The following is a 26,766-nucleotide window of genomic DNA, read 5'->3' as shown; positions in this document are numbered from 1 at the left end:
CAGACATTCCTGGTACTAGCCAATCTACATGCATGCATAGGATACTTTTAGAGGATGGAGCTAAACCAGTGAGGCAGCCACAGCGGCGACTCAACCCCAGCATTCTAGATGTAGTGAAAAAGGAGGTGACCAAGCTCTTGCAAGCTGTAATCATTTACCCCATTTCTGCCAGCCAGTGGGTGAGTCTAGTCCAAGTGGTTCGTAAGAAGACAGGCCTCACAGTGATCATCAAGAATGAGAGGGATGAGCTTATTCCCACAAGAGTGCAGAACAGTTGGCGAGTCTGCATTGATTATAGGAGGCTGAACCAGGCAACCAAAAATATCATTTTCCCTTACAATTCATTGATCAAATGCTTGAGCGCTTGGCAGGTAAGTCTCATTACTATTTTCTTGATGGTTTTTCTGGTTATTTCCAAATTCATATTGCTCCTGAGGATCAAGAAAAGACCACATTCACCTGTCCCTTTGGCACTTTTGCCTATAGGAGGATGCCCTTTGGCCTATGCAACGCCCCTGGTACCTTCTAGCGGTGTATGCTTAGCATTTTCAGTGACTTTTTAGAGAGTTGCATATAGGTGTTTATGGATGATTTTACTGTTTATGGATCCTCTTTTGATGCATGTTTGGATAGTCTGGATAGAGTTCTTAATAGATGCATTGAAACTAACCTTGTGCTGAATTTTGAAAAATGTCACTTCATGGTAGAACAAGGTATAGTTTTAGGGCACATCATTTCTAGTAGGGCATAGATGTAGATCCTGCAAAGATAGTTGTTATTTCACAATTGCCTTACCCCTCTTGCATGCGAGAGGTTTGTTCTTTTCTTGGCCATGCAGGGTTTTATAGGCACTTTATCAAAGATTTTAGCAAAGTAGCCCTTCCACTATCCAATCTGCTGCAAAAGGAGGTGGAGTTTGATTTTGATGACCGGTGCAAAGAGGCTTTTGATTGCCTCAAGCGTGCGTTGAATACCACCCCTATATTTAGGCACATGATTGGATAGCCCCATTTGAGCTGATGTGCGATGCATCCAATTATGCATTGGGGGTTGTCCTTGCTCAAAAGATTGACAAGCTGCCTCGGGTGATCTACTACGCTTCCAGAACTTTGGATGCTACCCAAGCAAATTACACTACCACGGAGAAGGAGCTATTAGCGATAGTTTCTGCTCTTGAGAAATTTTGTTCATATTTGCTTGGTACTCGTGTTATTGTTTATATTGACCATGCAGCTCTGAAGTACCTGTTGAAAAAGGCTGAATCAAAGCCTAGATTGATCAGGTGGATGCTTTGGCTCCAAGAGTTTGATTTGGAGATTCGTGATCGGAGTGGTGCACAGAACCTCGTGGCTGACCACCTGAGTAGGATTGAGCGTGCGTCTGAGGACTCACCCATTCGGGATGATTTTTCGGATGACCATTTGTACATTCTGTATAAGATTTATGATTCCTTCCCTACTCCTTGGTTTGCTAATATTGTGAATTATTTGGTTGCTTCTGTTTTTCCTCCCTTAGCACCTAAAGCTCAAACTAATAAAATTAAGAGCGATGCTAAGCATTATATTTGGGATGACCCCTATTTGTGGAAGTTGTGCAGTGACCAGGTTATCAGGAGATGCATTCTAGACCATGAGATTGACTCGGTCCTGCAATTCTGCCATTCTTCCGCACCAGGTGGCCATCTTGGTATACAGAGGACAGCTCGCAAGGTGCTTGACTGCGGTTTCTATTGGGCCACCTTCTTCAAGGATGCATGGAGAATCTGTAGCACTTGTGAGCCTTGTTAGAGAGCAGGCGACTCACTTTCATGGAGACAAAAAATGCCTCAACAACCCATGTTGTTTTGTGAGGTGTTTGATGTTTGGGGTAAAGACTTTATGGGGCCTTTCCCTGTCTCTTTTGGTTTTGTTTATATTCTCCTTGTTGTTGATTATGTTTCAAAATGGATGGAAGCCAAAGCCACCAGAACTAACGATGCTAAGGTTGTTGTGGATTTTGTTAGATCTAATCTTTTTTGCAGGTTTGGAGTTCCTAGAGCCATCGTTTGTGATCAAGGCACCCATTTTTGTAACAGATCCATGTATGCCTTGCTAAAAAAGTATGGGATCGTGCACAAAATTTCCACACCTAACCACCCCCAAACTAATGGGCAGGCTGAGATTTCAAACAAGGAGATAAAAAGGATCTTGGAGAAGATTGTGCAGCCGAACAGAAAGGATTGGAGCACCAGGCTGGATGATGCTCTTTGGGCGTATAGGACTGCCTACAAAGCACCCATAGGAATGTCTCCTTGTCGGGTTGTCTTTGGCAAGGCATGTCATCTTCCTGTAGAGATAGAGCACAGAACCTACTGGGCTATAAAGACCTGCAACTTCTCTATTGATTAGGCTGGAGAGGAAAGGAAGTTGCAACTAAGTGAGCTAGATGAGATCCGTTTACAAGCCTATGAGAATTCCAAATTCTACAAGGAGAAGACCAAGAAGTTCCATGACAGCTTGATAGCTAAGAAGGACTTCATGGTTGGACAGAAAGTTTTATTGTGTAACTCTAGGCTCAGACTCATGAGTGGTAAGTTGAGGTCAAAGTGGATTGGTCCTTTTGTGGTGACTAATGTTTTTCCTTATGGTACAGTTGAGATCAAAAGTGAATCCACATATAAGAGCTTAAAGGTCAATGGACACCAGCTGAAACCATTCCTCACAAATCCTTCCTTGGTGAGATTTACCCTCGGTGAGATTTTGAGCCATCATCATCTATTTTATTTGGTGTGTTTTGCCCCATTGATTGCTTGCACAATAGCCTTGGCTTGACTCTTGTTGATACTTCTTGCTTCATATGCATGTTGGGAGATGATTTAGGCATTTTGTTCTTATAAGCCTCTAGCTAAATGAGCCTACCTTGAATTAATTCCTTTGATAGCCCTTTGAGCCAATGTTCCCATTTCTTTGTTTTGAAGCTTATTACAAGCCTTAAGTGAAAAACCATGATCTCACCCTACCCTTAAGGAATTTTGGAGCTTTGTAATTGTTTTGGGAATAAGTGTGGGGGGTATGTTTCATTGGATGTTTTGGCCATGCTTGATGATGTATTTTTTGCCATGCTTGATGTATATACATATATTGCCTAATTGTTTCTTTATTTTTCAAATATTCAAACTTCTTTCAATTGCTACTGTTCACAAAAAAAAAACAGAAAAAGAATGAAGTTAAATGAGGTCTTGTTTTGAGGACTTGGACTGGTTTAAGGACTTGGTTGATTTTGTTGATTTGGAGGCTTTGGGTTTACTTTTTATGCTTAATTTTTAATTTTGGTTTTGGATTTACTATTTTTGCTTAATTTCCACTTATTCCCCATTGCTCCTCTATTCCTTTGGGTTTTAGCTACTTATCCCATACTTTCCTTTACCTTGTCCTTGGCCCCATTACAACCTTAAAAGACCTTTTGATCCTCATGTGCATGTGTTTGTGGTGTTTGGTTGTCAATTTTAGAGTCTTGTCAAGTCTATGTGGTGTTTGTTTTCATGGGTGTTGTGAGAGTAAACAGTAGCCTAGACACTTGAGAGATAGAGTGCATATCTTGTGAGGCTTTATCACTTTTCAGTCAATTCTTAAGTTGATTGACTACCTTGCCATGTTTGAGGTGCTTGGATGATTTTTATGATTGTCTTGATTCTTTAACTCTTTACGTGTTGGATGTTGCCCATTCCTTTCATTCCTTGAGATTCATTAAGAATATGTAAATGCTTTTGTGTTTGTTTGTCTCCCTTTAATGTCTCTGGATTTGTTCCTTGCTCTGCTTTTTGATTTTTCCCAGGAGTGCAAAAGGCTAAGTGTGGGGGAATTTGATGTGTCATTATTTTCTCTTATTTCTTACCCCTTTTTTGTCACCATTTTAATTACTGATTAGCCTTAATTGTCAAATTAATTATGCAGTTTTATCATTTGGGCCTACTTGACTAATTCTGTGTTTTAATTAAATTTCATGGGAATTATAAGTAATTGAGCTTGGATCCGGAATTGATCTGAGCCGGCTTGGACTTGAAGAGAGCAGACAATTTTATTTGTCGTCCAGTTTTATTTTATTTCATTTTTGGGCTGTACCTTTGTAATTGGGCCACCAGACCTTATTTTAGTGAGCCTAGCTGCTTGGGTTTTAAGGGTTTTCGTGCTACTGTTCACGTAGGCAGTTTTTGAAGGGTTTCATTTTCAGCTTCCTTGAGGGTTATTGTTCACGCGTACTATTCACGTAGCTTCTTCTATTTCCAATTTCGTTTTCTGCTTCAAATTCCAGTTTTGTTTTATGCTTCAATTTCCATTTCGTTTCTGCTGATTATGGAAGGTTGAATCTCTAGTGTTGTTTTCTCTTGAGGATTAAGCATAGCTTTCTTTGAGGTTTTATTCTTAATACTAGTTTCTGATCAGTTTTTCCCCTTCACCAATTATTCTATACTTGTTGCTGATATTAATCCATGCATGCTTAATGTTTGATTATTTGTCTCTGTGCTCAATTAACGTTCATGCTTAATGGACATGTGAGAGGGATTAATTGATGTATGTGTTGCTTAATCACATAATGACAGCCTTGTGTTAATTTTCGCTTAGTAAATTAATTTCGGGTTGGATTAAGTGGTTGAACTGATTAGGGACATATTCTCGTAACCTAGGATAAGAAACTTGCTTTTGAATCAAGGGGAAACAACACGTTTTAGTTTTGTTATTTCTTTAATTCGAGTTCGCTTGTTGTTTGAATTACAAAAACAACAAACCCCCCCCCCCCAATTCGTTACTGTTTCATTGTTACATGTTATGAACGTGTGCTTGATCATTGCTCACTGGGAGACGACTAAGGATCACTTCCTAGATACTGCATTTTAATGTTTATTTGATTCGGGTACGACCTCGATCATTGATTTTTTGGTCGATAAATCAACTTTATAATCAAGTCTCTTTAGATATATACCTAGAAGATAACCTAGAAATACGTCAAGTTGTGGTTTCTTTTTGTGCTTAATATGACTTGGTTTCTTCATTTATGTTACTATCTGGCTTGTATTCCATTCTGTGTCATTTATTATAGGCAGAGGAGTGCTTAAAATTGAAGAAAGATACGGTTTCTCACTAGAGAAGCTGCAAAATCTCCACGAGGAATTCTTCAAAAATTCTGACACTTTTGCTAAATTTTAGGTGTACAAGGTGCTTGTGCTTCTCGAGCAGGTCCAGGAAACTTCTTCGAGGCCCTAACATTAAGTATTTGTTGTATTAATTATGATTTCAAAATAAATGTATCAAAGTATATTAAATATAAATGTATAAATTTACTTTATCAATAATTTAAAAACACATAAATGAAATCCTTCAATCATAGAAAGTGAAATTTTGAAAGTGGATTTTTCTTAATACAGATATAAAGTGGAAAAGATAAGAACAGAGAAAAGAAGATAGCAAAATTGAAATAATCTGGACCCAAACTGCATAGTTACCTGAGTTATCTCTTTCTCTCAAATTTCAAATAATTATCATTATGCAAGGAACTCATTAAGAGATTTGGAATGGAAAACTCAAAACACTTGGCTACTCTTATGAACATCAGTTGTTATCTTGACAAAGATGAATCCGGTCAACCTGTTGATGCAAAGCAATATAGAGGTATGATTGGATCTCTACTTTACTTATCTGCAAGTAGGCTAGATATTATGTTTAGTGTATGCATATGTGCAAGATTTCAATCAAATCCAAAGTTTTCACATTTAATGGCAGTAAAAAGAATCATAAGATATCTATTAGGAACAGTTAACTTAGGATTATGGTACCCTAAGAATTTTTTATGTAATTTGGTAGGATACTCAGATTCGGATTTTGCTAGATCAAAAACAGATAGTAAAAGTACTAGTGGCACATGTCAATTCATAGGGTCTGCTCTTGTTTCTTGGAATAGCAAGAAGCAAAATAGTGTAGCATTATCCACAACAAAAGCAAAATATATTTCTGTTGGTAGTTGTTGTGCATAGATTATGTGGATGAAACAACAACTATCTGATTATGGAATAGTATTAGATCGCATTCCCATAAAATGTGATAACACAAGTGCCATAAACATATCTAAAAATCCAGTCCTTCACTCTAGAACTAAGCATATAGAAATTAGGCATCATTTTATTAGAGATCATGTTCTAAAAGGTGATGTTGTTTTAGAATTTACAGATACTAAAAATCAACTTGCAGACATCTTCACAAAACCACTAAATAAAGATTCCTTCTACAACATTAGAAGAGAATTAGGACTGCTAGATGCTAGTGACTTATCCAAATAATTTATATTATTATGACATTTGAACAATTTAGTATTTCTTTTATTTGCATTGTATGATTGAACAATTATGAATTATGTTATATGACTATATGGTTTTTATATATTTGATCTATTCATGTTTCTTGCTTCATGATTGATTTAGATTTTTCAATGAATGTCTTGTGAATGATTAGTAATGTATGTATGTTTGTTACGCACTTTGGCTTTTTGTTGATGCCAAAAGGGGAGAGAAATAGGGATTAAATCAAGAACTCACATAAGTAATTAACCTAATTTCAAGTGAAGCATAAACTCAAAAACAAAGGGGGAGAGTATGGAGAATTAAGTGAGTGATCGACTAGAAAAAAAAGTGTGTGTATGTGTTTCTTGATTTCAGGGTTGTCATCATCAAAAAGGGGGAGATTGTAGAAGCAAGTTTCATGATGTTGAATCAAGATTGATTCAAGTTGTTTTGATGATAACAAAGATGATGACAAAAAAGCCCAAGAGAATGATTTCAAGATTGAGTCAAGAACAATTCATGAATCAAGAGAAATTTGATTTCAAGATTCAAGAAAAAATGAATTCAAGTTTCAAGAGAAGAAATCAAGAAGACTTCACTAGGGAAGTATTGAAAAGATTTTTCAAAAAACAAACATAGCACAATTTTGTTTTTCAAAAGAGTTTTCTCAAAATTTTCTAAGTTACCAGAGTTTTTACTCTCTGGTAATTGATTACCAGTTTCCTGTAATCGATTACCAGTGGCAAAGTTTGTTTTCAAAAGCTTTCAACTGAATTTACAACGTTCCAATTAATTTCAAAATGGTGTAATCAATTACAAGATATTGGTAATCGATTAATAATGTGTTTGAACGTTGAAATTAAAATTCAATTGTGAAGAGTCACATCCTTTCACAAAAATGCTTTGTGTAATCGATTACAAGAATTTGGTAATCAATTACCAGTGACAAGTTTTGAACAAAAATCAAAAGATGTAACTCTTCCAATGGTTTTCAGGTTTTTCTAAAGCATATAACTCTTCTAATGGTTTTCTTGACCAGACATGAAGACTCTATAAAAGCAAGACCTTGACTTGCATTTTAATAGATATTCATTACAATCTTTGACAACCTTTACAAACAAATTTTCCACATACTCTTTGAATCTCCTTGAACATCTTCTTGAACTTCTTCTTCTTCTTTCTTCTTCCTTTACCAAAAGCTTTCAAAAGTTTTCTGGTTTTCCAAACCTTGAAAACAAAAGTGTGTTATTCATCTTTTTCATTCTCTTCTCCCTTTGCCAAAAAGAATTCGCCAAGAACTAACCGCCTAAATTCTTTTTGTGTCTCTCTTCTCCCTTTACCAAAAGAACAAAAGACTAACCGCCTAAATTCTTTTGTGTCTCTCTTCTCCCTTGTCAAAGAATGCAAAACGACACAGTCTGAGAATTCTTTTGATTCTTCCCTTTCCCTAAAACAAAATATTTTAAAGGACTAACTGCTTGAGAATTCTTTTGTTTCCCCTTCACAAAGTTTCAAAGGACTAACCGTTTGAGAACTTTGTCTTACAACATTGGAGGGTACATCCTTTGTGGTACAAGTAGATGGTACATCTACTTGGGTTGTTGTAACTGAGAACGAGAGAGGGTACATCTCTTGTGGATCAATTCTAGTGGAGGGTACATCCACTAGGTTGTTCAAAGAGAACAAGGGAGGGTACATCCCTGGTGGATCTTTGCTTGTAAAGGCTTTTACAAGGTTGAAAAGAAATCTCAAGGACCGCAGGTTGCTTGGGGAGTGGATGTAGGCACGGGTTGTTACCGAACCAGTATAAAACTCTTGTGTTTGTCTTCTTCTTCCTTACACTCTTTATTTTCTGCTGTGCACTTTAATTATCGCTTTTAATTTTGGTTAAGTTTTTATTTCTATTCATTACTTTCTTAACAACATAGTAAAAGCCAAAGAAGGGTAGATTTTTAATTAGTAAAGCTTCAGTAATAATTAATTCAACCCTCCCTTCTTAATTATTCCGAGGCCACTTGATCCAACACCACCTTGACCACATCATCAGTCAAATGCATGTGGTGTATGGTTGATGCCCCCTCATATACTTTTCCCAATGCCACCGGGCTGGTAGATTGGTCATCATTAACATACAAGCCCCTTTTAGGCCTTATATTAGAGTGATGCTCCTCCCCTGAGGGATTAATAGTAGTATCAATGCAACTTCCCTTTGTATATTTGCTAGAGGTGGCCAGTGGGATACCTTATGGCTCAAGTCATTCATGAGGATCTCCCTCAACTAATTTTTAATTCTCTTTATAATACATTTGTTCTCTTGTTTTGTCTCTCTCTTCCACTTTTGTTTAAGGTTTTGTATCATCTTAGCTAGCTATTGTTGATTCATGGAAAAATGTAAGACGATTTTCAACAAGTTGGATTATTTATGTTTTGTTTTTTGTTCTTGACCTAATATTTTAGTATGTTTTATTTGAAATTGTAAGCCTTCAATAATCTAAGTCCAATGCCTAAGGATAATATTACTAACATTCAACATCGTTGGGCAAATCTTTTTCATGAAGCTGCCAATGTGTAAACTTATTTGGTTGTGATGTTTCTTTAGAATCCAATGAGTACTTATGCTTTTATGCTGAGATATAATGATATAAGCTCCATTGGAGCTTGTAGGCCTAGGATCTTCTTCATCAATGGATTCCTTTGCTTCTTGGAAAATGAATGGCAGCGGAATGGAGAAGGAAGAGAGAGAGAGGAGACGCCACTTCAAGGAGAAGATGAGTCTAGAAAAAGCTCATCACCATAGGAGGCCATGGATAAGAGCTTGGAGGAAGAAGGAGATGAATGAAGGGAGAGGCAGAGAAGAGCACGAAATTTTGTGCTCTAAGAGAGCTCTGAACTTTGAAGTTTAATTTTCAAATGATAAAAAAAATGCACACACATGACCTCTATTTATAGTCTAAGTGTCACACAAAATTGGAGGGAAATTTAAATTTCAATTCAAATTTTACTTGAATTTGAAATTGAATTTGTGGAGCCAAATTTTGGAGCCAAAATTTCACTAATTATGATTAGTGAATTTTAGTTATGGTTCAGCCCACTAATCCAAGATCAATTCCAAGATTCTCCACTAAGTGTGCTTAGGTGTCATGAGGCATGTAAAGCATGAAGGACATGCACAAAGTGTGACTATATGATGTGACAATGGGGTGTAGTAAGAAAATGCTCACCTCCCCCTCTAAAATTTAATTGGATTGGGCTTCTACCAATTCAATTAAATTTATTTCCCACCACACACATCAAATATTCACTTATTGCATATGAAATTACAAAACTACCCCTAATACAAAAACTAGTCTAGGTGCCCTAAAATACAAGGGCTGAAAAATCCTATATTTCTAGGGTAACCTACCTACATTATGGAGCCCTAAATACAAGACCCAAAATTAATGAAACCTTAATCTAATATGTACAAAGATAAATGGTCTCATACTTAGCCCATGGGCCCAAAATCTACCCTAAGGCTCATGAGAATCCTAGGGTCTTCTCTTGCATTTTTGGCCCAATCTTCTTGGAGTCTTCTATCCAATGCCCTTGGGGGGTAGGATTGCATCATATAATTTGGTAAATCTATTTGTTTTGTGTAAATATTAAAGTTCAATGAGTAGTACAATTTATTTAGAATGTTTGAATAGAATTTGCTTACTGTGCGTATATCTGTAGTATATTTGTTTTAATATTTCAAGGAGACATATTAAGTTATTGTGAATCTACTTGGTATTGTTGTCTTCTATGTGGCTTTGATGTCTATTTATAAGGAGAAAAATAAATAAAATGTATTATATATAAAAGAATTGAGCATTTTAGATTGGTTTTGGGAAATAATCGTTCCAAAAAGTCACTTTTTAGAACAGTTAAAGAAATAACTATTCTGAAAAGAGACCTTTATGAATAGTTAAGTCCAACAACTGTTCTGAAAATTCACTTTTTGGAACGGTTATGTCAATAACTGTTCTAAAAAGATACTTTTTAGAATGATTTTCTTCACTAATAGATCTAAAATGATATTGCTTTTAAAACAGTCGTAAAATGAATCGTTCTCAAAAATCATGACTTTCTACAACGTTTGTACAATCGTTCTTAAAAGTCATTTTTAAACGTTCTTAAAAGTCTCTTTTATAGTAGAGTGGAGAATATCCTTGAAAATAAATTTCTCTCTCTCTTTCTCTCTCTTACACACACACACAAAAGAATGAAATTCAATGGTGGAGATGTATTATTCATAGAAAATGCACAATTTTGTCATACTCATGCCACAATTTATATATAAAAGTGTTCAATAGAATGGTGTTTGATAGTTACATGATACAAGCAAAGTTGAGTTTTCTTCCTCAGAATTTAAGAATGAAGCGAAATTTATCTTCTTTTCCATCTAAGATTTCTATTGAAATGAACTCTATCAAATCAGAACTTGTAATCAAAGTCTTCTTACCAAAGGAGCATACCTCAACTGTATCCACCATGCTCAACGTGATGTCAAACTAAAAGTTAAATGCTGACTTAACAACAAAAAGTTTTACTGCATTAAATAATGAGGGGGAATTGACAAATTAATCCTCTCAATCATTTTTTTCTCTTTAATTATATGTTTCCATAATTCAAAAGAAAACTAATTTCAACTTCATTCTTTTTTTTCGTTCACTTACTTATTTCCAAAGCTTAATGAAATGACAGTTTCACAATAACAAATAAAAACACATTTAGATCAAACAAAGGACATACTGCATAGACCCAAAACTCCATACACAGTAAATCTCCAAAATTGAGAAGAAGAAAAATCGATATAAGGAATTGAGCAAATCTAGAAACAAAATGATCAATGAGACGAAAGGAGTGGTGGACTCACCGATGGCGAATTGAAGAATTTGAATTCAAATCTTGTTTTGCAACCAATAACATAGAAAAAAAAGGATTTGCGAACCATTTCATTTCCCACCCGAAGCGCATATGCGAAATAAAAAACAAAGAGTTAGGGTTTGTTTTCTAAATTGCAATAGAACGAGATTGAGTTGTGAGCGAGCATTCAGGAGTTGGTGGCACTGAGTAATCTCCAGCAAAATCAATTTTGTACATAATCTCAACCAAAATCAATTTTGCACAAAATCTCCAGCAAAATCGATGAGTAATCTACAAGTTGAAGCTAGCGCATTGATAAATCTACTCAAATTAGATGATGAATTCAAAAGTCAGTATAATTTGAATGATGAACTGAAAATTCAAAATAAAACTAAGTGCAAATCATAGAGACAAATAGAAATTTACACATTAGGGTTTTAGGAGCTTTCTTTCGTTGGTGTGCGTTTCTAGCTGTTTGAGTGAACAATATGAATAAAGAGAAAGAGAAATGATAAAAATAGGTTTATATAATTCATAACCTCTCAACACTTCTCAGTTTAACTAAGGGCTTATGAAAACTCAGCATTTTTAGGTTCATAAACAAAGGCTTATGAAAACTTAGTTCAGTTTAACTCCTATAAAAAATATTTAATATACTTAATAGTTTTAATTAAAATTAGAACTAAATAGATATTTATAATTGATTGAGTAGAATAAAATTTTGTTAAGTTATTTATAATTATTTTAAAATATAATTTTAAAAAATAGTTTTTAATATTTCTTGCCAAAGAAAATTTTCAACAAAAATGATTTTCCTAACACTTATCATAATATTAATAAACTTTTGCCTGCGGAAATATATTCACATGAAAATCTACAGGTATTTCCTGCAAATTATTTTCCGCACATAAATTCACAGGTATTTCCTACAATTTTTTTCCACATATAAATCTACTGGTATTTCTTGCGAATTATGTTCATAAAGCAACAGGACATTCCTGTGTTTTTTTCTGCAAAAAATGTCGTAGGAAATTAGCAATTTTCTAGTAGTGAATGATGGGTTGTAAATGAAAGCTTGTAAATGGAAGTAGTAAAAGAAAACTGTAATGTAAAGAGATAAAAGGTAGAAAGATAAACTATTCAGTGAAAGAGTCTTGTATTGGACTTATTGTGTGGCTCTAAAATTTAAAGTATAAGGCCTATTTATAGGCTACAAACTCAAATCCCAAATGGGAACACATTTTTCTACTTGATAACTTCCTAGAACGTGATTTGAGAGTTATACAACAAGCTTTTGGGGGTTATTTGGCTAGTTTTACACTAATTTGGCTAATCCTAGCAATTGAATTCAACAAACCACAGTTGATTTCGGCTAGCTAATTTTGAGGCAGATTCATCCTCTGATAACTACTGGAAACTACTCCAAAAATCTATACATGTTTTCCTCTTTTTACAAGTCAACTGATTAGTTATTTCAAACTTTGAAGAAGATGACAACCACTTCCTATTTTTTAGGGAGCACTATCACTTATTAGTTTTAACCACTACAAGCCATTTGAATATTACGAATCATGGAAAATATCATCTTATCTTTATTAAATTAAATCTAACTTAATTCAACTGTTTCTTTTATACTTAAAGTTAGCTGAAATTCATGATTTGGCTAAAATTCATGATAAGTGCCAAATTTCAATTATTTTTTTGGGATTAAATTGTTAGCACTTATCTTTCAATTGTAATAGTTTTCTTATAAACTACCCTTAAATCTAGTTTTTTAATATATGTTGTACATTTACTAATGTTGTTGTTTAAATATAAAAGATTCATCCATGATTTTGTAGGTTTTGATGGTTGTTTGTTAGATCCAAAAACAAAGCCAACAAAAAGAGCAAAATGGTCATTTTACAAAGATTGCTAACACCCAATTTGCCCAGACTAGCAATCAGCTCGCTTGGGCTAGTGATCTTGCTTTAGCCCTAAGCAAACAACTCGTTTGGGTGAGCTGGTTCCTTCAACATTAAGCCACAAATCGCCTGGACAAATTCTCTTGCACTTTTTGGTTGTTTTCTATAAATAGTCTTGCATTTGATAAGTGCCAAATTTTAGTTGTTTTTGGGATTAAATTGTTAGCACTTATCCTTTGATTGTAATAGTTTTCTTATAAACTACCCTTAAATCTAGTTGTTTATATATTGTGCATTTACTAATATTGTTGTTTAAATATGAAAGATTCATCCATGATTTTGTAGGTTTTGATGGTTGTTTGTTAGATCCAGAAACAAAGCTAAAAGAAAGGTCAAAATGGTCTTTTTATGAAGGTTTCTGACCCCAAATTCGCCCAGGCTAACATCTAGCTCGCCTGGGCTAAAGAGAAAACTTCAGCCCTAAGCAAGCCACTCGCTTGGGCGAGCTGATACCTTCAGCCTTAAGCAAGCAGTTCACTTGGGTGAGTTTCCCCTGCACTAAATGGCTTTTTCTATAAATAGTCATCCAGGGGAAGAGAAGAAAATATACGAGTAGCCTAAAATCAGTAGAAAAACATAGAAGAAGGAGAAAAGGAAAAGTGGAGTCGAGGCGCTGCAAAGTTATGACCGTGGATCACTTCCTTTGTCATTTCTCTTGTTAGTCTTGTGCTCTGCACAATGATCAGTTAGTTTTTCTAAAGGATTGGTTGTAATCTTTGTATTCTTATGTATCTCTTTTGATATTATATATGTATTAATCTTTTCTACTCATTGTTGGTAATTTCATTCTACTCTTAATGCTTGATTATATATGATCACTAGTGTCATGAAATTGGATTTTAAGTGAGACTAGAAAGTAATCTTAGAATTTTAACCGAATGATTTTACTCTCTATGTTACGTTGCTAGGAATAGAGCATAACGTTTTGATTGCAAAAAGTACGAGAATATAATTGTAATGTTGGGATATTTACTGCATATGCGAGGGATCGATATTTAGTAAATGTTCTTAGGTTCCAAGTGTGAGGAATTGACTTGGGATAATTAATTATGTGCGCATCAGTAATGTTAAGAAATGATTCATACATGTTAATATTATTAAGATACTAAGGGTATGAACAATGAAGTCCAATCCTATGTTTTCTTGAATTACTTTAAATCATTTCTTCAATTTTCATATTTCCGACGCACTGAATTCCATTATTTATGTATTTCCGTTAATTTCGTTATTTCTAAATTTCCATTAATTTCGTTATTTCCTTAAATCTGTTATTTTTACTATTATTTTACTTTCAATTAGTTAAACCAAAACCAAATGACATTCGATTGAATTACTCAACTACTAAATTGATAACCTTTATCCGAATGAATTAAGTAACTCAAGTCCCTATGGAGACGAACTCTTTTTTAACTGTGAAACCTAGAACGACAATTGGTATGCTTGCCAAAAGTCGTAACAACATTGTTGAAGGGAAAGGACATCCAGTATCATTCAGAAAGCAGAGAAAAATGTAGAGGCTAAGGAAAAGTGAAACCAAGGCCCTGCAGAGTTGTGACTGTGGATTACATCTTTTGTCATTTCTCTTGTTAGTCTTGTGCTTTGTGCAATAACCCGATAGTTTTTATTAAGGATTGAATGTAATCTTTGTACCCTTATGTATCCTTTTTGATATTATATATGTATGAATCTTTTCTACTCATTATTGGTGATTTCATTTTAGTCGTAATGCTGGATTCTATTTGATCATCACTAGTGTCATGAAATTGGATTTTAAGTGAGACTGGAAAGTAATCTTAGAATTTGAACTAAATGATTTTACTCTTTACATTACGTTGCTAGGAATAAAGCATAATGTTTTTATTGCAAAAAATACAAGAATATAATTTCAATGCTGGGGTATTTACTTCATATGTGAGGGATCGATATTTGGTAAATATTCTTAGGCCTCAAGTGCAACGGATCGACTTGGGATAACTTATGTATGCATCAATAATGTTAGAAAATGATTCATATATGTTAATCTTGTTAGGATACTAAGGGTATGGATGATAAAATCAAATCGTATGTTTTCTTGAATTAATTAAATTTGTTATTATTGTTTCCATAATTTTTCGTATTTCTGACACATTAAATTCCATTATTTCCATACATTCCATTATTTCCGTTATTCCCGTAATTATGTTATTTTTGTAAATTCGTTATTTTTACTATTCTTTTACTTTAAGTTATCTTTAGTTAGTTAAACCAAAACTAATGACATTCGATTAAATTTGTACATAGCTATTGAACTGATAACCTTTAGCCGAATGAATTAAGTAACTAAAGTCCTTGTGAAGGCAAACTCTTTTTCTGAATGTGTAACCTGCAACGACAATTGGCACACTTGCCAAAAGTCTAGCAGCCATATTGACCCTGTTCATGTTCTACTAACTTTCTTGTTTGGCTAATATTGATAAGTCATTAATTTTGTATCCAACCAAACTAGCCTTCACCTCATTCAATTGACATAAAAGTTAGCCAAATTTCACCTTAGTCGACAACCATTTTACAGAATCCTCAACAACTGAATTTTGAAGCAAAATTTGGGTGTTTCCAATAAGTCAGCTACAAGAATCCGCAATACCAACAAATATATGAGCTTCGTCTGGAGGACTTCTCATGCCTTTTTCTGAATATAAAGTGGAAACTACAAACCATGTCTTGTTCACATGCTTTCTCTCTCAACATCAATATGGAAAATGTGTTATGACTAGCTAGAAGTCCAAGTGATGATCCTAATTAATGATGGCAAGAATCAATTCATATGGCATACCTATGGTGTCATAGGTAAAAAGACTGAAAATGAAATGGTGGGGATGTGGTTTGTCTCTATTTGGACGATTTGGTTGCATAGAAACAATATAACCTTTCAAGGGAGGAGGTTGCAAATGCGGAAAACATCTTGGATCCAATATTAAAATTAAGGGTTCTTAATCCTTGTCTGAATGATCAACTAGTCCTATGATCTCTATGGAGGGTTTGTAACAAGTACACATTTTGTATAAGGGCTAGGGTATCCCTTGTACTCATCTAATATATATGCTTCATTTGCCAATAAAAAAATAATGGGATTTTTTATTTCAAAACTAGTAATAATCAAGAGAATGTTATTTACATTCCTAATAATTAACTTGTAATCCATAAAACAAACGCACTCTAAGTAGGGTCAGTCTTAAGATTATGGGTCTAGGGAAAAATAGTAAATAAGACCCTCTTATACTTAACATAAAAAAAAATAGAAATGTAGTTTCATTAAAATTTATATTTTTTTATAATAAAATGAATAATATGGGTTTAACAATCTGATAAAGATATATCACATTTTTTTTTATATTTAATTTACTCTTATTTTATCACTTACAATTCAATTTACATCTTCAAAAAAATTATACACACATAAATAATCTATATATAAGGTGGACATAACAAAAGGGTAAGACAAGGATAGATTTAAAAGAGGTTAGTTTATATTTTTTCTATTTCCGTCCTCACATAAGGTAGGCTGTGTTTGGGTTTAAAAGAGGTTAGTTTATATTTTTTTAACTGGTCCGCATCCTTGTCATATTATATAAAGTTTGGGTAAACTCGCATGGAACTTGTCACATTTTTTATAATTTTAATTTAGCTATATATTTATAAATATTAATTTATGATTAAAATTTAATTGAATTAAATTTTTATATTTGGTCTCTCAAAGAAAATACTCTAGCTCCATCGCTACTGTCTTTAAAATTTAGGTATATTTTTATTCTTTATTAATATACTAACTTTTAGTTTTATGATTTTTATATAATTGTAGTTTTTGTTTGTGTTTTTTTTATCTTGTTAAAAAATAAACATTTTCTACTATCATACATTCATTACTTATTCATATGTCATAAAGAAGCTAAAATTTATTCAATGTGTTTATGAATGTAATAAATTTGAAAAGTTAACCAACAAAATGATCCTTTCTAATCATGCCACGTCTTTATTTGAATAAAATAGATATAAAATAAAAAAATAATTTCAATATAAAGATAAACTAACATAGAAAAATTACTAAATGACTATATGTTTTTTAAAAAAAATTTCAGAAGCACCTCCAAAGGACCCGATGTGGTCGCACCTCCAAAGGGATATGCTAGGTGCACCCAGCAATTTATTGAACGGCCCATTTTGCCCTTCATTTAAAAACTTAAAAAGCTTTTTTTTCCTCTTTCGGAAGCATTCTAACTTCTTCTCCTCTCTCTTCCGCGAAAGCATTCTAATTTCTTCTCTTCTCTCTTCCGCGACGAGCCTCGGTGGTCTTCTTCTCCACGAGCCCGCTGCTTGTTTTTCCCTTGGACCCATTTGCCTTCGAGGTAGGTGCCCATAACCTTCATTTGGTTTTGTTATGCACTATAGTTGTATCATTTAGGGTAGGTTAGTGGAGCGTTAGTGGAACCTTAGGGTAGAAGATGCCGAAAAAATGGGGAAAAGGTGGTTACGGTGGCGCCTTCCAGAAGATCCGTTTCGGGTTCTTCTGAAACTTTCGGAAGAATGTGCTCTGGAAGATTTCCGGAAGAACTGGTCTTCCGGAAAGCTTCCGGAACACCTCTTCCGGAAACTTTCCAGAAGAAGTAGTTCTTCCGAAAACTTTTCGGAAGAAGGGTTCTTTCGGATGACCTTTCAGTGCTTCCGGAAGCACTTTCCGGAAGAACCCCTTCTTCCGGAAAATTGTTAGTTGTTTTTTAAAATATTGTGTTTTTAAAAAAAATTAGTGTATTTTATTTATAAATAAAGTTGGTTATTTGTATAAATTAAGTTGGTTATTTTTGTTTATTTTTTTTTGTTTATTCTTTATATCATTTTAGCTGAGTATTTTACTAATTATTTAATTTTAAATTAGTTATGTATTTTTTTATAAATGAAGTAGTTTATTTTTATAAAGAAAGTTGTGTGTGATTTGGAAATTTTTTTTAAATACTAATTATTTTTTATATATGATATAAATTAAGTTGTGTATGTTTTGAAATTTTTTTTCCCATTTTTGTTTTAGTTTTATATATAATTTTAGTTGTGTATGTTTACTAATTATATATTTTGAAATTAGTTGTGTTTTTTTTATGTATAAATAAAGTTTTTTATTTTATTATAAATAAAGTTTTTTATTTTATTATAAATGAAGAATTTTTTTTATAAATGAAGTTTTTTATTTTTTTTAAATTAAGTTGTGGGTGTTTAATAATTAATTATTTTTACATTAGTTGTGGTTTTTTATAAATGAAGTTTTTTTTTAAATTAAGTTGTGGATGTTTAGTAATTAATTATTTTTATATTAGATGTGTTTTTTTATAAATGAAGTTGTTTATTTTTTTTTAAAAATTAAGTTGTGGATGTTTACTAATTAATTTTTTTTACATTAGTTGTGTGTTTTTTATAAATGAAGTTGTTTATTTTTTTTTATTTATGTTGTGTATGTTTTCAAATAATTTGATTTAAATTAGTCTTATTTGTTTATAAATAAACTTGTTTTATTTTTATAAAGAAAGTTGTGTATATTTTGACCGAAAAAAATACGTGTTCGACATGATTTGCAGATCATGGCTAGAACACGAGGTTTAGGTCGTGCTATAGGTAGACTTATAGGCAGAGATAGACATGATGACCATGATGCAGTTGATGTTCCCGAGAGACGTAGGCCTACTGCCTCAGCCCGTAGGCAACGGGTTCATCAAATGACTGCGGATGCACGTGATATGGCTGAGGATGTTGCTGACATGGTTGAGGATGTCCCTGATCTGGCTAAGGAGGCACCTGAGATGCGTGCAGACGTACAGGGTGCTGATGGTGTTGAGGGGTCAAATGCTGATGATGCTGAGGGATTCCCTGGTGGGCCACGTGACCCGTCAGTGTTGACATCATTTGCGGACCATGTTGCACACGCTGTTTGGAGTGGACAAGTATTTTAATTTGTTAATTATTTATCATTGTCGATTTGTTTGTCATTAATTTTTTTTTAATAATTGTATAATTTGTACTTCAAATCAGGAACGTCCTGATTTGAAGTTGGTGTCACATGGGAGGAAGGTGACATTGACTGGGAGGCCAGTGCCTGAGATTGAAGGACTGGTTGGTGCCACAGGATTAAGTCTACTGATCGATTGTTCAGTTGTTACTGGCGATCCTGGACTGATATCCGCATTTGTGGAGAGGTGTGTTGGACCTTGTGGCCTCAATAATCTTAAGAGGGATAGGCTTAGAATGCAGAAGAAGAAGCAACAACAATCAATTTAACAATGTTCTTTAAACATGCAAGACACAATTGATTGCAACAAAATAAATAAGATAAGGGAAGAGAAAATGCAAGCACAATTTTATACTGTTTCGGCCACTTCCCGTGCCTACGTCCAGTACTCAAGCAACCCACTTGAGATTTCCACTATCTTTGTAAATTCCTTTTACAAAGTCTGAACCACACAGGGACAACCCATCCCTTGTGTTCAGATGTTTTACAACAAGAGACTCACAGTCTCTTAACCAATCTCATTGAATAAGAAGAATGAAAGAAGAATTCTCTCTTCAAGAGAAGAATATTACAATGAAGATCATGTAAGAATCCTTATAGATTTTGCAAGTGTTTGGTCAAGGATTTCTTTTGAGAGAGCATTTGACAACGAAGTTCTTTTGGAATCTCTCTCATTGTCTTTTGAGAGGATAAGACATTTTTGCCAAGCAAAACTCTCTCAATCTTTTGAGAGGATAAAACATTTTGATCAATCAAAACTCTCTCATAAAATTCGTGCCCAAGTCACCTATTTATAGGCCTTTGATGACCATTCACAAATCTAATGAAAAGATGTGACTGTTGGCAAATTTTCTAAAAACTTTCCACTTGTAATCGATTACAATGTTTGTGTAATCGATTACACAGTTATAATTTGAAGGGTTATGACTTTTGAATTTGAATTTCCAAAGTTCTGTTGCTGGTAATCGATTACAGACATATGGTAATCGATTACATGTTGAAAATTCAAATTCAAAACATTTTTCAACAGCTATTTCTCAACCCTATCTTCTGGTAATCGATTACACTTCTTGGTAATCGATTACCAGAGCCTTGCATGTCTTGAAAGCACTTTGTTTTAAGGCAAGGCTTGGTCTTTAGTGAATCTTGAAACAAGGCTTTGTTTGTTGAAGCAATCTTGAATTATTCTTGAAGCAAATGCTTATCATTTGAAGCAGCCTTGTTAGATTCTTCTTTGACATCATCAAAATCATGTATACATACATTCACATTCTCCCCCTTTTTGATGATGACAAACATGTGATTTCTTCTCGACACCATCAAAGCTTGCATGATTTACATCTCCCCCTTTCTCAAGCAAATTCTTCTTGATATCATCAAAATCTTCATGATTTACAAGGTGGCACAGCAAGACCAGCACCTTCCACCTTCGGGTAGGAGAGTTGACGATCACATTGGATGATGTGTCGTCACTCCTTCATTTTCCTATCATTGGCGCGTTGCACAGTTTTTATGCTCGTTCTACGGAGGAGGCAAGATTTTTGCTGACAGAGTTGCTTGAGGTGTCTGCTGAGGAGGCTAGAGCTGAGACAACACTGACACGTGGGGCATACGTACGACTAGGATGGGTTCGAGACATTTATGAGATGAGATGTCAGGCCTGGCGGTGGATTGTAGCAGCTCGTGCTTATCTGCTGCACCTAGTCGGTTGCACTCTTTTTGCTAATAAGAGTGCAACATACGTGCATGTGGTTCACCTAGACGCTTTTCGTGACCTCGGTCAGAGTGGTGGTTATGCTTGGGGAGTTGCCACGCTGGTTCATATGTATGACCAGTTAGATGAGGCTTCAAGGACCACCACACAACAGCTTGCGGGGTACCTGACTCTATTACAGGTAAATTTTGTGTTTTTTAATATGTTACGTTCGATTATGATTTAAACATGTTTTTATGTTATGTTAACCTCATTTTTTGTGTAGTGCTGGATCTATGAGCACTTCCCTAGTGTGCACCAGTGCGTGGCATATGATACATACCAGGAGACGTCCCCACGTGCTTCCCGGTGGTTGATGTCGAAGGCACACATGAAGGGAATCACAGGAGCACCTTACAGGGCACGCTGTGATGCTTTGATCATCACAGATGTGTCCTGGTTTCCGTACACTGAGCATCGGGGGGTTAAGGCCTTTGAGCTGATTTCATCATTTCAGGGTCAGCTAAGATGGGGTCCTATGGTGGTCACAGCTTGACCGGAGAGGGTGGTACGACAGTTTGGTTACATCCAGAGCTTCCCTCCGCCACCTGTTAGTGCTCGATTGTCACACGATGATATAGATGACATGTGGATGCATTTTGCGGAGCACGTACTACCTGTGGGTGAGCTTTGTCTAGTGCCTGGGCAGGTATCTGCGGATTACATGGAGTGGTTTTTCCGCATATCTCACCCATTCATGATATCGACCAAGGCAGGTGACCAGTCGAGAGATGCACCAGCTGCAGACCCTGAGGAGTACATACAGCCACCCAGCCTCCAGGTTCCAGTGGCATTTGACCCCCATCCACATGTGGTAAGATTTTTTGCGTGTTTAATGTTTGATGAGTTGTTATTTATTTTAAATTTTATAATAAATGTTTTTAATGACTGTCACAGGATGATTATGATGGATATGAGGTGATTGCACAGAGGTTGGAGCGTGTGCTCAACCTTAGGATGGTCATTGCAAGCACAGAGTTATATGAGATTATGCAAGACTGCCTGACGATCGCCAGAGGGGGAGCCAGTGCTGATGGAAGTGTCAGGGCTTGTCAGAGACGCCGCACAGAGCATTGATTATTGTATTTATTTTTTGTCTTGTAGTTGACATGAATTTGTGTAATTATTACAGTTTTTTGTTTAATATAGTTGACTTGTTTTGCACAGTTTATTATTTTATGATATTAACTGACGTATCGATTCTGATTCCGATCGTGGTCCTTAAGCGAAGTTTTGGAGTGTTTTAAATTTATTTTTAAAAAAAGTGAACCTAAAATCATGAGTTTTGTTCGTAAGAATTAGATTAAAAATAAATGTTTTTATAAAAGAGGCAGGAAATTCAAATGTAATTACTAATATTTTTTTTTCATGCTACCACCATACATAGATGCAGTCTATTTTTTTTATAAAAAAACCATTAAGTTTTGATAATAAAAAAAATTCAATGGTCAATTCATTCATAATTCATAATTATGTGTTAGTAAGATTTTTAAAGTAATTATCATATATAATAAATTATGATTTGATCATAATTTACACTATTAATATATAATTTTTTCTTATATAAAAAATAATAAGCTCGTATCAAAAACAAAATAATCAGAAAAAAAAATACATGACAATGAAATTGCCATATAAGATACTACAAAGATCACTTTAAAAAAAATTCATGTTTAAGTACCCATTTTTGGGGTTTTTTTTTCGTGGGTGTGCGAGTGTCGTAAGACAATGGAGGGCCGCTATTTCTCATGTTTGGACGTCAAAGAACCCAAAAACATTATTCCCGTTCCCCGGTTCCGTCAAATAAAACCTAAAAACAAAGCCAGAAAATCCAAAAAAATAGGAATGAGACCCTTTTTCATGATCAAGTACCCATGTTTGGGGTTTTTTTCCGTGGGTGCGCGAGTGCCGTAAGACAATGGAGGGCCACTATTTGTCATGTTTGGACGTCAAAGAACCCAAAAAAATTATTCTCGTTCCCCGGTTCCGTCAAATAACACCTAAAAACAAAGCCAGAAAATCCAAAAAAATAGGAATGAGACCCTTTTTCATGATCAAGTACCCATGTTTGGGTTTTTTTCAGTGGGTGTGCGAGTGCCGTAAGACAATGGAGGGCCGCTATTTCTCATGTTTAGACGTCAAAGAACCTAAAAAAATTATTCCCGTTCCCCGGTTCCGTCAAATAACACCTAAAAACAAAGCCAGAAAATCCAAAAAAATAGGAATCCGACCCTTCTAACAATTAAAATAAATTATCTTTGGACCATTGAAACAACACATTCAACTTTATTATGGGATTTAAACACGCCGTAAACAGATAAAGGTAACATCAACAAAAAAGCAAAAAAATAAATATTGCATTCAGTTGTTTAGCGATGTCCCAGTCACCTCGTCTTCGATTTTCACAACATATTTAGTAAAGACAACTAAAATTTCTAGTGGTCCATATTTTTTCCAGTAGTTAGATTGTACTAACACCTTCAGCAGTTCTTCGTTGGCCTCAGCTCATTTATTTCATATTTTATAAGCGTATCTGAATACTCAAAGCAAGCTGGTTGGCGGAAAAACAATCGTCTTACCGTTTGTGATTCGTGAATTCCAAGAGGGGGAATCCCTTTAGGTGCAACTTGCTTTATTAAATTCTTCAGTTCATCGATGGTACATGTTGAAGGAATTTGAAATTTCTTCGGATTTTTTCCTGTGAACGCGCATCCAACAAATTATTTCTGCGGTGGCATGTTCCATTTCCCGTTGTAATACAGGATTGCGTCATGAGTATGGGGCATAGTGCATTGAAGTAAGTTTATTATTCCATCTGGTGTTCTTCCAACGGTGCATAATAACTCAATCGGACCAACACAAGAAAATTGATCATTACACATTAACATTGTGTTGACATCGTCATCATTTATCAATTTCATACACTGAAAGCGAATTTGGTTACCTGTATCAGTGAATGGCTTCCGGTAGTGAATTTCATCCAAAAATTGTTTGTCGGATAGCTGAAGGGTATTGTGTATTCTGGTTTTTAGGCTTGCAAAATCATAGTTGTTTGGTACTCGAATGGGCACTGAAGTTGAAGTTTGGAAGTAAACGCCAGTATCATTGTGAATAATTGATCCATTTGGAAAAATGAAAGCCAACCTTGAGTTGACAATCGTCTGACTGCTAGTTTCTCCTAAAAATGCCATACTTTGTGTATGAATTGGGAGACTATGTGAAAGCAAGATAATATGTGATTTATTAGCCGTGTCTGCTATATATATAGATGGTTGTGACCAAGCGATTGCTTCACTTTGTTTACAAAAAAATAGACACGCGTGAACATGGTTGGTGTTTATGTTTCCTTTAGAATGTGTAGTCAAGTCAGTCAATGTGTTGTCGCGCTCAAACTTTAATAGCATGCATGTCATTATGTGTTGTCAATTATGACAATGATGTATGCTACATGCATAAATGATTTTTGTTGGACCAACAATTTTTTTGCTTAACCAAACGAGTACTTAATAATATTAATTGGTTAGTAATGGGTTACAACAAATTATATCGCATAATGAATACAATTACATAAACAATGCATGTTTAGTCTTCATTTAGGTCGACATAGTGTCTTTTGAATGACATCAAGCTTGTGTATTGCTGCATTCTACTAATATATGGAGTTGTCCACTGCTTTGCCTGAGAATAACAATTGCTTGACCACAACAACGCTGGAGGTGGTAAAGGACAATGGTCTTTCAAATAAACCTGTTGTACATGAACAAAGATTATATCATGCGGTGACCATGTCAAATGAACCAGCGAAGTCATTGCATAATTGTTATACTAACTATATTCAATGTACCTGAACAAAATGATTTCCAAACACGTGACCGACACATATCATGCGGTGCCCAGAAGAATCAGGTGGTGGTTGACTTCTAAGAGGAAAAAATGTCATGCTTTGTTGTCGGGACAACAATACAAGGATTACGTTATACCGTGATGCAATCACATATCCCATCTCCGTTATATCCATCCACTTTTCCACACTAACCTGAATCAACCAAACATACACATGTAAGTAATTTAAAGTTTGTTATTAAAAAAAATTAACCTAAAAACATACCTTTGAAAACCCATCAACAAGTAGGGACAACTTTAATTGTTCAAATCTCTCTGTGCCACCGAAAAGGTTCATGTACTCATGCGACCACCTGCCAAGTTCTTTAATCAATTCATTATGCACTAACGGCCATGAATCTTCCCCCATACCTAATAAAGCGGCAATGGACCGATATCCACAGTTACCGTCCGCTTTCACATCCACAATGTCACGAATGAAACCTTGAATGAATGGCGCAAATTGATCCAACATCGGGATGATCCTTGTTGGCTGAGGCGGTTCAGAACATGATGCACTATGTTTGACTGGAGAGTTGCTGCTTTGAACAGAATGAAAAGCATCAACATACTTCCAGTAAGACGGATCACGCTTTGTGGATCTTTGACTTCTTTTCATCGGTTTCTTCGGTGCACCTTTAGTGTTGACCTTTGACGGAGGAGGGCACATAGAGTTATGATCAGGGTATGCAATTTCTCAAAGTTTAATCCTCAGATTTACTTTGCCAGACACATCAAGTTCATCAAACCTTTTAGATATGGTCTCTATCTCTTCCTTGATGCTGACTTCCGTCTCACATAACCCTTGGTCTGAAAAGCAAAGTCTCCTCCAGAAAATATGGACTGACTCCAATGGGATGCTACCAGCATAGAAAGCTCACATGCACAAGGAAGACCGTGCATGCTTCTCATCACATAACCACAAGAAGAGGGATTGTTGCCGAGATAACGTAGACGGTCAACCTCAGAAGCAATCTGATTTAAAGCGTCCCTTGAAACCATCCCAAGAAGCCTCTTGTATAAGGTTTTTTTATATACATGCCCAACCACATGCGTACTGGTTTCAAAGGATGCTTTAATTTCGACGTGTTGCAGCGTGATCATGTTGTTCATGGCATCCCAAACACTACATAGGTCTCCAACGCTATTTTGTAGTACTCTTTTAAGAGCCCAATGAGCTGATTCAACCTTACATTCAAAATACACAACAAACATGATATACAACAATTAAATACCATTTATTACTAATCCTTACTAACAAATAAAATCAGTTCTTAATACCTGTTTGTTGTTGTGTTGCCTAGGTGCATGGCCTTATTCGTCCATGCTGTAATAAATTTTTCCTTGTGGGGGATAATCCATGTGTCGTTAACATAATCAATGAACATCGGCCAAGGCGAACAAGCAACTTGAAACTTCTGAAGTGACTCATGGAACTGGTGTTCGGACGGACAATCAACCAAAGTACCCCAGTTATCCATTACATAGTCCCACGCATTTTTTTCACCGATTTAAGATTTGCACTTTGGCTTCACATTCTTATCGATATGAAACCTGCACAACAAATTTGTACACTCGGGGAACACAGCTTTCACTGCATTCATCAGTGCTAGGTCTCTGTGAGTGACAATAACAACAGGGAGGCAATCGTTTCTTAAAAATAGGCCTCGAAATCGTTCCAAAGCCCATACAATATTATTAACACGCTCAGCCTCCAGATATGCAAACCCAGCAGAGAATGTCATCGCCGTTGGTGTCACTCCAACAAAGTCAAGTAGTGGGAGTCTGTACCTGCTTGTTTTGTAGGTACTGTCTATAAAAAACACTAGATGACATGCATTGCATAACTTTACTGCATCTGGGTGACACCAAAATAGATCACGCACCACAACTTTATCCTTCAATCTATGCCAATGAATGTATTGATCACGTTCGAGAAGCT

At 35.1% G+C, this 26,766-nt stretch overlaps 1 protein-coding gene across 1 annotated transcript in view; it reads left to right on the top strand.

Moving 5' to 3' along the window:
- The window catches only part of LOC114373177 (protein MAIN-LIKE 2-like), a 31,603-nt gene extending 10,165 nt beyond the window's left edge, over positions 1 to 21,438 (top strand). The window contains exons 2-5 of the mRNA XM_028330708.1: positions 18,773 to 19,069; positions 20,589 to 20,802; positions 20,920 to 21,084; positions 21,205 to 21,438. Of these exons, the coding sequence (XP_028186509.1) occupies positions 18,773 to 19,069; positions 20,589 to 20,802; positions 20,920 to 21,084; positions 21,205 to 21,438 (910 nt within the window). The remainder of the gene's footprint in view (positions 1 to 18,772; positions 19,070 to 20,588; positions 20,803 to 20,919; positions 21,085 to 21,204) is intronic.
- Positions 21,439 to 26,766: the final 5,328 nt, after the last annotated feature.

Source organism: Glycine soja, chromosome 2, assembly GCF_004193775.1.
Source record: "Glycine soja cultivar W05 chromosome 2, ASM419377v2, whole genome shotgun sequence".
NCBI classification, from domain to species: Eukaryota; Viridiplantae; Streptophyta; class Magnoliopsida; order Fabales; family Fabaceae; genus Glycine; species Glycine soja.
Note: the sequence above shows the minus strand (reverse complement) of the source record. Positions and strands in the feature narration are given on the sequence as shown.